General features: G+C 41.7%; 1 protein-coding gene across 1 annotated transcript in view; it reads right to left on the reverse strand.

Moving 5' to 3' along the window:
* Positions 1 to 16837, reverse strand: part of lin7a (lin-7 homolog A (C. elegans)) — a 41042-nt gene that overhangs the window by 7630 nt on the left and 16575 nt on the right. Inside the window, exons 2-3 of the mRNA XM_069670996.1 lie at positions 16205 to 16323; positions 5665 to 5736 (exon numbers count right to left, since the gene is read on the reverse strand). Of these exons, the coding sequence (XP_069527097.1) occupies positions 5665 to 5736; positions 16205 to 16323 (191 nt within the window). The remainder of the gene's footprint in view (positions 1 to 5664; positions 5737 to 16204; positions 16324 to 16837) is intronic.

Consider the following 16837-nt stretch of genomic DNA (forward strand, 5'->3'; position numbering starts at 1 on the left):
CAAGAGGGGAGGAAGGAAACACACATACAGTGACTTCTTGTGTGATTTCTAAATTGAATAGTGTGATCAGTGCACCTTTTATGGATGCAAATGTGTAGTTTTGCAACCAATCATCACAACGACAACTGTCTTGGATGCAAATGCATGAGATTTTGAAAGTCTTGCAGTCAGCACAGGCTTCTAGTCTTCGTTATCGTGCTCAAAGTGACTGCAAAGGAGCAAATTTAATATGTATGACAAAATGATCCTGAAGGTGGACGTCAATTACAAAGAGTCAGGATTTACTCAGGGCCGGGGATTTAGACTCCACACGAGAAGCTCTTTGGCTTTCTAAGCACATGGATTAACACATCCAAGTTCACAGTGGAGGAGCAGCCAGACAACTTTCACCCTCAGTAACTCCACCAGCTGGTTGATGTTGCTCGCTGTCTGCGGGGTTTCTTTGAACCACAAGCCAAGCTCCTCGCGCCTTATACCATGAGAACAAAGCACCCAGGAGCTTGTTAGGCGAGCCTGGGAAAGCTAATGGCAGACGAACAGAGAGTGAGACACCCCGTGCCCACTGATCCACAGATGTGTTGCCACAGGTGCTTGCCTGTCGAGGCGGCATCATCTATGATGTGCGAGGTAGATCGGGGAAAGGAGGATAAAAAAGTAGAGGAGGGGAGGTGCTGTCAGAAGCTTTTGCGGGTGTATATCCAAATTCCCCAGCAGCACGCAAGTAGCTTGGCACTTTGAGGTCTTTGACGCTCCCTCCAGGCAGCATCTCTGCTCTCGTTTACATATTCATATGCATCCTCACATCCACGTTCATTTCTGCTCAAACGGTTCCTCTCATTTCCCTCTTCTCTCCCGCTGACTGTTTTAATCTGGTTATTGTGTTCTGCCAACTTCCCCTCTCCCTCCTTCTCTTTTCTCTCTCTGTCTTTCTCCCTTTCTTCCTCCCCTCCTCCCTCCCGTCCCATTGTGAAGCTAAAAGGCAGCTCCTCAGCATGCACGCCGTCGCCTCCCAGGCCTCACGGCACATCGACCTTCACAACTTTATCTTGCTTTCTGCGAACAAAAAAACAATCTGGCAGATGGCCGGCCACACTGGAGGCATTTTAAATGAATAGCTTTCCAAAGCATACCTATTTGGTAACCACACTGTACAGTCCATACATCTGAAGTCACTTGATCATCAGCTCCCATTATTTTCTCTTGAGCCCTAACAGCTCTCATAGTCCCTGTCTCCATTAAGATCAGTAATAAGGGCCTCGAGCCAGGAATTAGAGGCTAGATTGATTTAATTAACGGAGCAATCAAAGAGAATCGGGTTGTGCAGGTGAAACACAAATCTAAAGTGTCGGGAGATTTGCCATCTAAGTAACTGATGCACTCAATAGACATAGGAACAGAAGTGTGGGCATTTTTCACATATTTCATCAGTATTGCTGCAGCAGCTTATAGGCTTATTTTCCAATACCAGTCCAAAAGTATGCGTCTTTTTTTCCTTTCAAACTATATGATGCTGATTGGATGCAATTGGCACTGTGGCCCAGTTTAGTGATGATCTCAAGAGAGAGTTGAAAAAGTTTTTGGATGATCCACTGCTCCCAGTTTTGAGTGTCCCCACAGCTAAGCCAGCTCAGGCCATTAGCTGTGTGATTAATTGCACTGTGGATATGCAATTTTAATACAGAGGGAGCAGTAACTTCTAAAAGTTGGGGGCAAAGAGAAAAGTAGGAAGAAGTTTTAAAGCCGCTTAAATCATGTCTTCATGGTTGCTTCAGGCTTCGAAAAAAGAGACAGAAACGTTTTTTTCCCTCCAGATCAGCTGTCACAGCTTCTTTGTAGAGTGAAATGACTCTGCTCTACTCATAAGATGTTATTTCTTTAGATCAAACGATGGCGCCCACTTGACAAATGACAGGGGATATTCCAAATGCAGCATCGGAAGAAACTGTTCTTTTTCAAGGGAATGCAATGTTTTTTATATTAAGGAATAGTCTTTCCATTGAAGTAGGAATATTGATTTAAGTATAGAGACAACATGGGATTATCTCAGCAATGTTTAGCATGCTATTTCAGAGGGAACAGCTAGCTTAGCTCTGTCATAATATGTCTGTTAGAGCCTCTAAAGCTCGCTAATTAAGCTAACTGCAAACAAAGCAAAACGTTGGTGAGGTGAAGTTTGTGGATAGATGTTGTCTACAGTCAAAAATACTGACGAGAGACATAAATTGCTGATTGGTTATCTTTAGAGCTGCTATATGTTGGACAAAACCAGACTAGCTGCTTCTTCCTGTTTCCAATAGCCATTTAAGCTAGGCTAATAACCTGGCTGTAGGTACCTCATACACAGACACAAAGCAATCTTTTCATCAAAGAATAGTGTACATATTAAGTAAATAAGATGTCACTTGTGAATGAATGATCTTTAGAGGTGCTGGAAGGTGTATTTTTCAAGTTATTGAGAGCCAGGCTAGCTGTTCTCCCCTTCGTTCCAGTACCTTTTTAAGCTAGGCTAATAATCTCCTTGCTGTAGCTAGTTCACTGACGCAACGCAATCTTTTCATCAAAAAATAGAAAGAAATATCCATCAAAATTATTGTTCTGACACTTATGTGTACACATTAAGCAAATACGATATAACTCGTGAAGAATGATCTTTCGAGATGTATTTTTGAAGTTGTTGAGAGGCTAGCTGTTTCAGCACCTATTTAAGCTAGGCTAATCATAGTGGGGCTGTAGCTACTTCATGCAACAAAATCTTTTCTTTAAAGACATTTCACACAAACTTGTTCGTGCTCTTTTCTGTGTACACATGAAAAATAAAATATTAAAAGGTGTCCTTGCTCTCAGTCTTAATGCTAATTTAAGCTAATCACCTCCTGACTCTAGATCCATACTTTATGCAAAGCCATGGGGGGCATCAATCTTCTCATCTAACTTGCAACAAGAAAGCAAATCAGTGTGTTTATTGATATATCGAGCTATTCCTTAAAACTAGTGCTCAGTTGCAATTCACTATAGGACTCAAAACGCAAACAGTGTTGTTTAGAGAAGACAACAAAAGCAGCTCTCTGCATTTGAAGCCTGGTACAATCTCTGCACACACACACGCACACCCACACTTCTCTCTGTTTTTGTCCTCCTTTTCAATTCACTCCTCCACCTACTCCCTGTGATGTAGCCCACTGAAGAGGAGTGCACCCAGCTGGACGTTGAGCCTCTGAAGGACGGAGAGATGCTCTCATCTCTTTTTTTCCCTCCTCCCTGCATCTTATCATCCTCGCCCTCCACATGAAATCAGACAACCCTTCACTCTTTGTTTTCTTTCATAAAAGCCTGTGTCTCTCACAGGCCTCTCATCAGCGAGATGCTGATTACCAGTCGTGCTCAAGAGAGGCGGTCAAGCTCATCTCTATTGTAGAGCAAAATTAGGTTATTCCATTCACGCTGCACCTGAAAATGTCTTCTTTGTGATTTGTCCTCAACCTGTTGTGTTTCAAAACAGCCACAAAAAATCTGCCCGGAATAAGAGATAGTCGAATGGAAGAAGCAGCGGATGCTTTTTCAATGATTGGCATCCAATCCGAGATAAATCAATGAACTGATATGAGCTGCCATCTAAAAAAAGCTGCTGGGTAAATATCAAAGCCTGCAAAGGGAATAGAGATTATTTGTCTTTGTTCGGTTTGGATACACGCTGAAGACTTTCAAAAAGAGCATAATGAAGAAATCAATCTAATACAGTGAGTTGTGACAACAGAAAAACAAATTGTTTTACAGAGTCATTTTTCATTCAGGTTGTGTAACAGGATGTAAAGTGACATCAGCGTTAGCATACGAAATGTGTTTCTTATGAGAGTACAGCAGATTAAAGATGGGAATCTAGAGGCGTCTAATCTGGTGATTCAGGCTGAACATTTTGTGGGTTTACAGACAGCTTTGCAGCACAAATCAAAAGGCATTTAGCGACTGAAGATTGTTGAAAAAAGGATGAGGGGGAAATTGTTGTGGATTCATTTTGAAGGAAATGAGGCCTTTCAGAAATTACAGTTTAAGCACATTTGTAAAACACTCTCGGTGTTTCTTCTGGGTAAAATGTAGGGGTCTGTTTTTGCTGCAGGTACACAGCCTCCTGGGTTCGTTCTTGTAGCTAACTGAATGTGGATTGGGGCTGACCAAAGTTGCTGGTGAGACATTGGATGGCTGTGGATTTAGCATTTATAGAAATGTATTTTGTTGTCGTCAAAGTAAATTCAAAAAATTTTTAAGGGCAGTGTCTGGTTCTCCAGTGGAACTTACATTTCCTTTTGCTGTTAGCTCGTCAAGACAATGTAAACTATACAGTGGTTTGTTTTTGTTTTTTAACTACTGTAGACACAGCTGAATGTGTGCAGCGATGCAGCCTAAAACACATTTTGCGGAAGGGACAATTAAACTATCATATCGTTATCGTATCACTATTGTATCGTTATCGCATTTTTTTCATAATGTTATTGTTATCGTAATCGTATCATTATCGTATCGTTATCGTATGATTATCGTATGATTATCGTATGATTATCGTATTGTTATCGTATCATATCCTATCACTATTGTATTGTTACCGTTATTGTTATCGTATCGTTATCGTATCGTATCGTATCGTATCGTTATCCTATCGTTATCGTATCATATCCTATCACTATTGCATCATTTTCGCATTGTTAATGTATCGTTATCCTATCGTTATGGTATCATTATCATATCATATCCTATCACTATTTTATTGTTATTCTATCGTTATCGTTACGCTTTCGTATCCTATCGTTATTGTATCATATTGTATCATTATCACATCGTAATTGTAAAATTATCATATCGTTTCGATTGTATTAGTTTTACATGTTATTTCATCGTACTGCACAGCCCAATCCAGGAGACAAATCTTAAAGACTGACTCATACACAAGCATTTGAAAACGGCTAATTTGATGGTCATTAGCCCATTAATTAGCTGTTATCAGTTGTGTCAGGGAGCAGCGGTATGAGGTAGGGCCCTTCTCTACTTCTAGTTGGCAGGAGGGGGTTATAATCTATTGATGAGGTTGAGCAACTTATATTTTAATTAAGGCAGCAACGTCTTGTGACTGTAGTATTGATGAAGAGAGAGGAAGTCACGTGACTACAACGAGCGAGAAAGTCACTCACGGTGTGGTTGGCAACTTAAACAAGACAGAACTTTGACCCAGGAGACTGAAGTGTGCATCTTGTAACCAGAAGTCAAAGTGTTGTTACTAAACTCAAGTTGAATTGAGTAATTTTACTTTATGTTTTGCACCATAGCTCCATCAACAGCTAAACATAATTAGAAATAATGAAACGGTGGTAGAGCAGCAAAAACCCCCTTTGAAATGCATTAGCATGTGATACTGGCATCAATCCCGCCTGCAAAAATGTCACTCTCACATGTTATTGCTTAATTAAACACAAACTCTTAATGAGCGCCATTAGCAAAGTAGAACATACTTCAGTAATTTCATTCTGCTTTGACCAGAAGAAGAAAATGAGGATGTTAAAGCTTGGTAATGTGATTAACAGATAGTTCCCCTCTCATTTGTTACAGTCATAATGTTTTTATTGCTAATAATCACTGATGTAGAGCTCAGAGTCAGATCCCCCAAGCAGCTCTTACCTTAGCCGTGGCCCTCGCCTGGTACTCCGGACAGCCATTCACTGTAATTGTTTCGTGCATGTACTGGTACACCTGCAAGAAATGGAGAGAGACAGGTGTTATAATGATGATTCACATGGATGAATAGTGAAATCCCCAGCTCACACTCTTCATTTTCATAGTCAAATAATGGTGTTCCATTACAGCTGGCTGTTCAGGCACGGACTGCAATAACAGGCTGAGTGATGGAAAACACCTGGCGCTCGGAGTGATTCTATCCTGTAGCTGTAATTGTACTATACAAAAGTACTACTCGAAAAAGATCTTCTAAAGTTTATTTAACACATGAAAACAATGTGTAGACCTCGTTATTTTCGCCCTAAATGCACTGTTCAAGGTTTTTAGTCACATCTAAAAATCCCTTTTAAATGTGGCGACTTTCTGCAGCGGCAAATCAGGTAATGGAGGACGAGAACTCTGAATGAACACCCGAGAATATTTCAATTACTGTATCAAGAATGTTTTAGGGTGCTTAGGTATCAGCCTTGAAGATTATACTTGTGTTAGTCACAATTCAGCTGGATAGCGCTCTTTTATTTGTGCGGCACCTTCTTAGAAAATAAGACTCTTAGCTCAGGAAATAGAGACACAATCTGGCGCTGACTTCATAAACAGCCATAAAAGTCTCCAGGAACGGCGGAAATACATTACGTCTCGGTCTGAATTGATGCCAGGATATGGGCTTCTGTATGTTCAGTAGGTTGAAAAACAAGCTATTTGCTGAGTCAGACAGAATCGATGCAGACAGCCGACCTTTCCGTGTCTTTAAGGACATCTTACATCTGAACTTGTTCAAAGAGTAAAAGAGAGAACAAGACCGAGGCGATATTGAATGAGGTTGTGTGGTCGGTATAGTTTCCCACAAACTTTATGTCTGCCGACAAGGGCAAACGCGCTACACAAGCCCACATGATTTCAATTGGGTGAAATGGTTTGTGAGGCTGCACGGTGCTGCAGTGGTTAGCGCTGTCGCCTCGCAGCTAGAAGGTTCCTGGTTCTGATATAGTGGGCCTTTCTGTGTGGAGCTTGCATGTTCTACCTGTGCATGTATGCGTTCTCTCGGGGTACACTGGCTTCCTCCCACAATCCAAAGACATGCTTGTTAATTGGTGACTCTAAATTGCCCGTAGGTGTCTTTTTGTGTCAGCCCTGTGATTGACAGGCGATCAGTCCAGGGTGTACCCCGCCTCCGACCCAATGACAGCTGGGCTAGGCTCTAGCACCACCACGACCCTGAACAGGATAAGCGGTATAGATAATGGATGGATGGAAATGGTTTCTGATGCCACTGCTTATTGTAGCTGCTGTTAGCTAGTTAGCTCAATTAGCGGTGCAGGCAGTGGTCTCTATGAGGTGTAAGTACACTTTATGCTCCCCCTACAGGCCTCTGGACTTTCTGTTGTATTTCTTTAGTGCGTTTGTGTCTTTATATCTTTGTCTTGTTTATGTATTTGTGCTCGCTGTTCAGTCTTTTTGGAACTGGCTTAATTTCTGAATTTGCAGCACGTTTCCCCCAATGAGAATCTTTTGGGCCACCGTAGCGCATTTGCCTCTCTCGGCCACCGTACCCTTTTGCAAGAGCGTTCTTTAATGTAGCTCAAATGTATCTCCACGGAAGTCTGCAGTGCAGCTGTCAGTTTAAAATCAGATATGTCCCTGATAATGTAAGTGTGGAGATTGAAGTATATAATGACTGAGACGTATTGGCTGATTGTAAAAAGTCTCAAAGGAAAAGTTTTTGCTGAGTTTGTGCGGAACACATTGCACAAAAGTTTTTCAAGCACCAACACATCTCTTTGTTTAAATGTTACATTAAGAGCAGTTGCAGTTAATTGAGCAAATAAGCAATCTCATTTTAATCAGGGTAATGATATACTGTAGATTTTCTCAGTGCAAAATTAACCCCAAACTATTGTCAATGATACATCAGATTCCATGGCACAGAAATGAATTTTAATCATCTGTTTCCACTCACTGGCTGATCTCGCTCATCAAAGCATGGCAGCTTGCCCGGAAGCGAACACGCCTGCTGGCTTTGACGTACCGCAGAACAACATTACAAAGGCTTCGCTTCTCTGAAATCATCAAAGGGATGTATACTTATAGGGTACAATCCCTGAGATGTTTGTATGTAGAGTTCTCAGAGAAGAGGGAAATATATCTCTGAGCGTCTGTTGTTTTGTTTGCTCATGAATCTAAAAGACAAAAAAAAAAGAGGAGCTGTTTGTGAGAGTGCAGCTTCTCATTTCAAACCGCAACATAGATCCATATCGCTGATGCATTCGGAGAAAGGGAGCCTGCAGTCCTAACACTCTCAACTCCCAAATGACACCTTGTCCCGGGGACTTCTTCCACCTTTGCACTTTTTCAGGCTGAGCACAGCTTTATGAATGCCTTGAAAGGTTTGCCTTGCTACTATCTGCCTGCAGAGTGGCTTCTCTTCTCCCCCTTACTGATATGTTTTTCGAAACAGTACTCCAAACGCTAATTACACCCATTTATTCTACCTGCAACTGTCTAGCACATTCCAGACATGGAATCTGACTGGCTTTATCGAAGAGTTAAAGTAATGGCTCTTATGCTTTCAAACGTTTGTCTCCATCACATAAATGTTCAGTAATGGCTCCTTTCAAACACAACAGGAGTGTTACAGATGAATCTAAAATGCTTATATAATATTTGGGTTGAAGAAGAGTATACTGAGTTCACTCCCAGGGTGCGTCAGTGATGGATTTAAAACTTATTTTGCAGTTGAAGGCTTAATTGAGCTCTGGGGAAGCTGCCTGTCACACTATAATACATTTTTGCACTCTTTCCTCATTTACTGTGTGTGATATTTGATCCTGCTCCCTATTTAGTGCGGTCTGACAGTGCCCAGGCATAGTTAAAAATAACTAGACAGGCGGTTGTGATTCCTATGTGGTTCTAAGTGCGCGCACAATGTATGTTAAGGTTTGAATTAGTAATAAAGCAACATGAATGTATTTTTAGGGCCACATTGGTGCAACAAAACACTGCATTGATATATAATCCCTTCGTGAAGTGGCTAACATGTTAGCAAACATTCTGTATTTACCCATCCAGCAGCCACGTTAGCATTCATTTGATTCATGTTGTGTATTTCCAATATTAACTCAACCTGTAGCTTGCTTTTGTCTCTGGATATTTATTTGGGGAAGTAATTCAGCTCTTAAGCAGCTGATGGCTCTGCTGTGCTCACAAGCTAGCTTATTGCTAACTTTGTGTCTGTCTGTGGCACTGGGCAGAAAGCGTGCAGGAGTTTTTCCATTAAAAAAACCTGGTCTGCTATGACTAACGACAAACAAATAGATAAAGTACATAACAGTAAAGTTGTGGGCCACCAAACCTAAACAAGCTAACATACCAACAATCTGTATTTACCCATCCAGCAGCCATTGAGTTATGTAAGCATGAATTTGATGTTGTGTTTTTCCAAATATTAACTCCATCTTCAGCTTGTGTTTGTCTCCAGATATTCCTTTGGGGACGTAATTTAGCTCTTACACAGCTAATGGCTCTGCTGTGTTAAGCAACAAGCTAGCTTATTGCTCACTTTGTGTCTGTCTTTGATGCTTGGCAGAAAGTGTACTGTGAGGTTTTCCACTAAAAATAGCTGCTCTGCTATGTCTGGAAACAACAGTATATAAAATACTGAACTTAACATAGAACATACAATCTGTATTTATATTTATTTATATATATTTATATCTCTAGCTTCTTATTTAGGGAAGTTATTTAGCTCTTTAGATGCTAATTACTTTGCTATGGTGACAAGCTAGCTAGTTGCTAACTTTGCATCTGTTTTTTAGTTGTCTCTAGCTTCTTATTTTGGGAAGTTATTTTGCTCTTTAGATGCTAATTACTTTGCTATGGTGACAAGCTAGCAAGTTGCTAACTTTGCGTCTGTTTAGCGGTGTGCAGATAGCGTACAGTGTGCTATTTAAATGAATTACTTTGCCTGTTAGGCCTTGAAACAGCACTTACTAGAGCACTGAATAAAAACAGAAAAGCTTTGGTCAAAAACAAAACAATTAGCTAACAGACACTTAAATGCTAGCTGAAATCTAGGGCAACTGCTGAGTCAGGGGATAATTTCTCTGTTGCTTCGACTCTTTATCATCATATCAAGCACTGTTACTACAATAATTAAGCTTTCAAATTCTGTTACTTACAGTATTTCCTTGTTGTTGAACATATTTAATTTCTTTCTGTATAAGAATTAACAGAGACAAGACACATTAAATGTCTTGCAATGCATTTAACCTCAAAGCAGTGCCCTAAATAACAGAACAAGGACCGAATAGCTGTGTGCTTTTAAAAGTCAGCCGGCTATTGTTCTGGCTGCACTTTGCTCTAAAAAGGCAAGTTGTCCCGCAGGCATATTTTGCTACTTTACTTTTGTTGGACGTCTTCCCCGTCCGTCCCTAAAAAAACACTTCAGTCCACCTCTCTAAAATGTTTCTGGCTCAACCAAACAGCGGATTAGGGTGAATCATGTACGCAAAAACATACGCCATTCCTGATAGGATACCAGCGCTGCCACCTACAAGGAGGACGCCACAAAGCCGGAGAATAGAAGGAGATGCCTGCGGGGAAAACTGATGTTACAACGCTGCTTGTAACCATGGCTTCCTGCTTCCTTTACTGAGTCAGAGAGATGAAGAGGAGGGAGGGGGATGGGTAAAAGGGAGGTCGAAAGAGGTTTTAGCCTGGGTGATGTTGTTGGAAGAGGATGAAAACCACGCACAGGACTTAACAATACACATTCCCTCCCCGGCGGTGCAAACCATGGCACAGAGGGAAAATATTGAACTTGCACGCACCCACTTAATGTACCTTTCATCCTTTGGCTTAATGTGATGTAGGAGGCAGAGGCATCAAAATGGAGTCAACTCAAATCCTCCGCCCTCGCTTTATAAAAAGAACACAGTCAATTATGTTGATTGAAAATCTCTGCCGAAGTGGAAAATCAGCAGCGATGTGAAAGCTGATGAAAGATGCGATCACTCCGGCCTGCTTTTTTTTTTTCCTCTATCTTCCTGTGTTCGTCGACTGGGACTCTCTAACCCAATACACTGCGAATTCCCACTCTCCATCATTTCCAGCTGGTTAGCTCTTCCAGTCATTTCGTCTTGTGTCCTTCCTTTCCCATTTGCAAGGCTGATTGACCCCGACAACTCATTCAGGCTGATGCAGAGAGACTAACGCACAGACCCAGAGATCCCCCCCTCCCCACCTCCGTCATTGATAAATGTGGCGATGAAAGACAAGCAGCTCATCAAACTCCGTCTCTTTTGTCATTTGCTGAATGTGCTCTATTCCCTGTCATCCCTAACAAGGCTGATTCATGTGCAGTAAAATCTATTGACGTACAGAATCGGGACATGGAAGTGGACTTACAGCACCGCCTTTAAACTCAATAGACAAGATTCGTATGTCCATCTTGTCAGGCTCTGCTGCATCATCGTTTCTATGTGAGGAGAAAGGAGTCTTATCAAAGATTGCACAAAGCCCGGACTTGAAAGAAAGGTCATCCGAAGTAATGAAATGTCACAGAGGTGTGTGTGATCAAAATTATTAACAGGAGGGCTGGTCTAACAGTTTAACCTGCGTGTTATGGGTGTTTCGACTCGAGAGGAGTTGCATAATGAATCAGCATTTGAGTTTATAGCATTGAGTACAAAAAAGGCTTTAAAATTGAGGAAAACTGTTCTCATTGAAGATTTATACCAGGTTTTTTTTGGCATTTTAATCAATGTCTCAGACAAGCAGACAGACAGAAAGATACGTTATTGATCCCGAGGGAAATTCAGGGCTGGAGAGGCTGCCAGTCGTGTCGGTGCCGGGAGTCAGTTTACGATAAGGCATAAAGAACTTTTGAGGTGATTGGAAGCCTTTTTCTTCTTCAATGTGGCGACTGGAATTAAATACCATTGAACATTAAGTTTCAGAAAGGGCAAAGTTCCTGTCCTAGGGAAGTGCCAAAAGGAACCAACCACAAACACTCTATTGAGACGCGTTCCCACTGGTTATAAAACTCACTAACACCTGGCTCTTTTGCTTAGTGGGCTCCGATCAGCACTGATGGGAACACAAAACCTGTGTCAACACGCTTATCTCCCACTTTCCGGCGCGATGCTATGCTCCGTCGATAACTTCTGCAACACCTTGTCATCTCAGCTACAAATTCCGCTGTCTCCGTCCGAGCAGCGCTCGAACATCGTTCCAAATTTGTCGGCTCCGAGTTTGATAAACAGACTGAATGCGTAATAGATACAATAAAGGCCTAACCACCGTAACAAAACACTGTTTACTAACCCTGTTTCCGGCGCATTTGTGACGTCAGACAGTGACGCAGCAGAAAAGAGACCCACAGGAGTATACTCTACGGGCAATGGGAACAGAGACAATCGGCATTTATTAGCGGGTCTTCCCGGGTCTGAAAAAATAAAACGCGTCAACGCCCTACTTTTGGTGGGAAAGGGTTATAAGTTGAGGCTGCAACATCGCCAGGTAAAACTCATCAAGTTTCGAATCCACACAAAGCAAAGACGCAAATTTTGCTTTGCTCCCAGAGGCAAATATTTACCTGCAACTTCAATCTCATGGAAATTAGAGGAGGGGAATATGAAGGTTCCCTAATGTGGATTTGACAGCTTTTTTCAAGGTTTAAAAGGTTGCTCTCACGCCTTGAAGCTCTCTTTACCACCATAAAACCCATCAGTCTGCTAACTATGCGTGTGACGAAACAGTAGATGAAGAGTTCTTGGGAAAGGATTACCAACTATATTCCAACAATAGGAAAAGCACATTCAAAAAACACATTGGTTTACAAATGACGGCAAAGTAAAGCATACTGTATGTACGTGAGTTGAAGTAAATGGGCTAATACTCCAAACCCCCACTGTGACTCTTCAAAGTGTTGAGTGTGTCTTATTGTGGTTGAAATAGAGGGATGCCATGTGGTAAATGAACCCTTTGGTTGTAAGCGCTATTTCTTGTCACCAACAAACGCATTCAGAGTGGCTCTTGCATATCAGGGCCATTAAATCCAGGCTAACTGCTGTTTTCCCACTGAGATCCCCCTCCATGCTGAGTTTGTCTCTTCTAATTGTTTCCGATTCAAACGGAGCATCTGAGGACGCAGCTGTTGAGAACCGTGACACTCTACCACAAGAAGTCCTTTAATGCTTTGCATGATAACAATAATAATCTACAGTTTGCCTCGGCCTGCACTTACAACCTGTTCTGCAGCTGCCTCAGCAGCACGGAGAGAAGATGTAGTGTCATTGTCTGTCACAGACCTGTAATCGACTATAATCCCCAGTGTCTGATAGTGTTCAGCCTGCTCTTTGCGGGTAAAGTGGTCTACTTCTTTGGACATCTGCTGCTGCTGCTGCTGCTGCGGCCCTCTTTTAAGAGGTTTTTGAGAATCACTGTCATTGCACTCCAGTGGCTGGCACTGAGATCAGCCAGCCGGTTGCCAGACAGTGCAGTCGGTGTCAGGATGTGCCAGAGCAGAGCTGGACCCTGTGAAAGGAGCAGACTATAGTGCTTTCTTCCTCTCTGTCACTCTGCGTGATGTCAGGGGGTTCAAATAATGCTCTGTTTTTCTCCTAATTGGTGTTATTACCAGCGTTGATGCACTTTCTATTATATTATGAGACACTGAAAAATGAACAAAATCCCACATTTAATACGTGATGGAAAATGCTCAAGAAACGCAGCCCATATTTTTATCAAATAAAAAGCACATTTTATTCCTGCCGCTCGAAGCACTTGGTTAAGATTGGAAAAGATAGTAGTCTTAAATATTGAAAAATCCCAATGCTGGCATAAAACATAAGAATATTTTGACCTTTTCAATGATAAACCAAAACCACAATCTTCTCTATCAATGAACAGTTTCAGTAGCCTAAAATAAAACATAAGACTTGAGTGATGTAGGACATGAACGCTAGAACTTATCCTACTGCTACCTTATGATTCTGTAAAGTTCAAGAAAGCGACTATAAACATACGGCAGCATTAATGTGTCCTTAATAATAAAAAGTAGGAGACCGAGACACATAATGCTTTCAAATGTCTCCACAGTCTACAATTGTGCTAGCAGCTCTGTGAGCTAACTGCTAACACTTCCCTGTGTTAGCATGCTAAAATTAGCTTGTTAGCACTTTAGCTATTTCCTGAGAGGGAAAACATGATTCATTTCAGCTTAATCCATTTAATAGTTGTTGTTATTTAACAGTCTGGACCACAGTAGTGAAACAGCCAACATGTGACAGCCAAACAGACACTGACATCTTTGAAACTATGCTGCTAGCGGGGCGCCAGTTTAGCTCAGCGGTTAAATCACGCGTCCCATACTGGAGGGCTACAATCCTCGACGTGGCGGCTCTGGGATTCACTCCCACACGTGGATCTTTGCTTCTCTCTCTTCCCTTGTTTTCGACACTTTCCACTGTCTCTAATAGAGGCATAAAAAGACCAAAAAAAGAAGAAATTGCGCTGCTAGCATGGCCGCTAAAAGCTCACAGTTCTCTGTGTCAGAGAAGTTCTAGCTAACATTCATACAATTCTACGAGCTTATTTTGTAGCTGTATTTGCTGTAGCATCAGATGAGGCCTTTAGTTTACTCCTTTATGAATATTTCAGGAAACAAAATAAACTTTTATGTCTTAAAAAGTGAGTTTGGTAAACCTGAGATTTCAGCAGCTGGTCCAGTGATGCAGATCAATATCCCAGAATATTATGTCCTTTATTTACAACATAACTCCATCTAGAAAATCCAATTTAACTTCCAACTATATACTAATAAAATCAGCTAATTGTCTGCATTTAATTCCCCGGACAATTTACATGTTCATTTTGTTTATCTTCAAACAGGGAGGCCATTGTGGCTTTTGTTTATCTGCTCTTTAAACTCCTGTTTGCTGAACAAATACATGCTTCAGTGATGCTTCAGTAGGACATATCACAACAGACAGGACACTAAATATACAAGCTGTGTGGTTATCAGCCCGTGTAGCGGTGTCATGTAGAGCGAATGCTCTTGTTTGCTTTGTACCACGTCCTCTTGATAAATGGTGTTAAGATGATGGATCTGTGGGTGGCTGTTTGCTTGCATGTGAATGAAAAGCATTTTAACAAGAGGCGGGAAAAAAAACAAGAAGTCCTGTTTATATTTCACACTTTAATTCGTCCGTGTAAAATGTGATTAAAACCAATATTTAACAGCGATTTGCTTAATTGAAATTCAGCGTAACGAGCTTCAAACCTTCAAGTTTATGAAATGCTCGTAATTCTCTCGTGCGCTGTGTGGATTCTGTGGTTGTGTGCCTCAGCAGTGATAAGGCAGAGCAATAATCTGACACTCTCATTATGTTGCAGTCAATGTTGATTGATGTAACACAGCAGTGGCTTAAAGGTACATGCTTACATTTGGGTCTTATAGCCGTAATTCCTCTAAGCTTACTGTTGAGTTTCAAAACGCTGAGACACAGAGAGGAAAAGTTATTCTTATTCTCTGTTATTTTTACGTTCGAGAGTACCGAAAGCTTCCAAAGCTTTTAAAGAAAAACACGTCTATAATCAGCTCAACCCAAATCTGCCGCAAGTGGTCGAGTGACACAGACAGGAAGTGGAGAAAGAGAGTGCCGTTGAATGTAACTAAAGCTGTGAAATGGAAAAATAACAGCTTTTTTTCACAGCTCTTAACAACAAACTAACATGTCTACTCAGTACAACCCCGCAGGAAGGTTCAGGGTTTAGTTTGCCTGCATCTAAAGTCGCTCTGTGTGTCTGTCTGCTCCGCCCTCCGTCCTACAGACGTTTTGTGAAGTCATTTTGGTGTCTCATAAAGGTGCTAATGTTAGCGTCTGTTGTAGACGGACCTTCCCCGACCTGGGAGAACACACTGCACAATTATTGACTACAGAAATATATCTTTTTATTTTCATTAGTAGCCTACCGTATCGAATTTTGCAATTCTGGTATTAAAATAACCCTACTTATGGTATGCAAATCATGGAAGAACACCTTACAGCTTTTAGCATAGCAATAGCAGCAGGTTGCACTAGCTTATCACTACTTTAGGTATTAGGTAAATGCTCTGCTAATCATACTACGACTTAAATTGACCATAACAAAAAGCATGGCAGAGACTGCACTTGCTATCCTGTGCTACAATAAACAAAAAGTATGCTACCATGCATTCATATTTTTTTCAAGACTTCCTACTTCACAGTATAAACTGAAAAGGCATTCAGGTCTTGAGTTGGACTAAACAGCAAGGTGGTAGAGCAACAGCTTGACTGAAAGAGAACTGCTTAAACAACATAGCAAGGACGGCTGGTTTGACAAGGTCACCACAATAAAACACTGAATAAATAAATACATTTGGAGAAGGAAAAGGACTGAAAAGACATGTGTCATGTTGGCGTTCACACTCCAGCGGCTCCCGTCCTTGACTTTGACTCACCTCTCTGATGGCTGTGCAGAACTCGCTCTGAAGCACCTTCTTCAGAGACTGAAGCTTGTGACCGGGCACGTCACCCGACTCCTGCAGCTTCTCCAGCAGCTCGATGGCTCTGGCAACATCTGGCACAGAGAGGGAGAGGGAGCGAGCGTGAGTATCTGTGTGTGTGTGTGGGTGGGTACTCATGCCAGGAGGACAGAGGCGAGTAAAAAAAAAAGCACTGTTCAATTACATTAACAGCACAGGCACAAGAAAGGCGATGGAGCGAATCAATGGGTGGGATAATGGAAATAGACTTAGTCAAGGCCAGCCGGGGCAAGAAAGAAAGAACAGTCCCATCCATGGACCGTTTGCTTTGGCCTGGCTTTTTGCATAAGAATAAAGAAAAGAGGGAATAAGTCAAGCACCTATTTGTTCAAAGGTAACACTTCTTGGTAAGAGTAGGCACCTGCGGGCATTACAAAGCATTTACTCTAAACCGAAAAGCCTTAGTTGGAGGCTGTGACTCAGGGGCGTACTGAGCTCTCCGCCTATAATTAGCCTGAGCTGAATGAGTTCGGCTGATTAATTTCGTGCCCTCTGAAACTGGCAGGCCAAATAGAGATAATGGAGGCAGAGGGAAGTTATTTGGTACTC

This window comes from Semicossyphus pulcher, unplaced genomic scaffold (genome assembly GCF_022749685.1).
Source record: "Semicossyphus pulcher isolate SPU_LCO1_2020_fin unplaced genomic scaffold, fSemPul1.0.p SCAF_20, whole genome shotgun sequence".
NCBI lineage: Eukaryota > Metazoa > Chordata > Actinopteri > Labriformes > Labridae > Semicossyphus > Semicossyphus pulcher.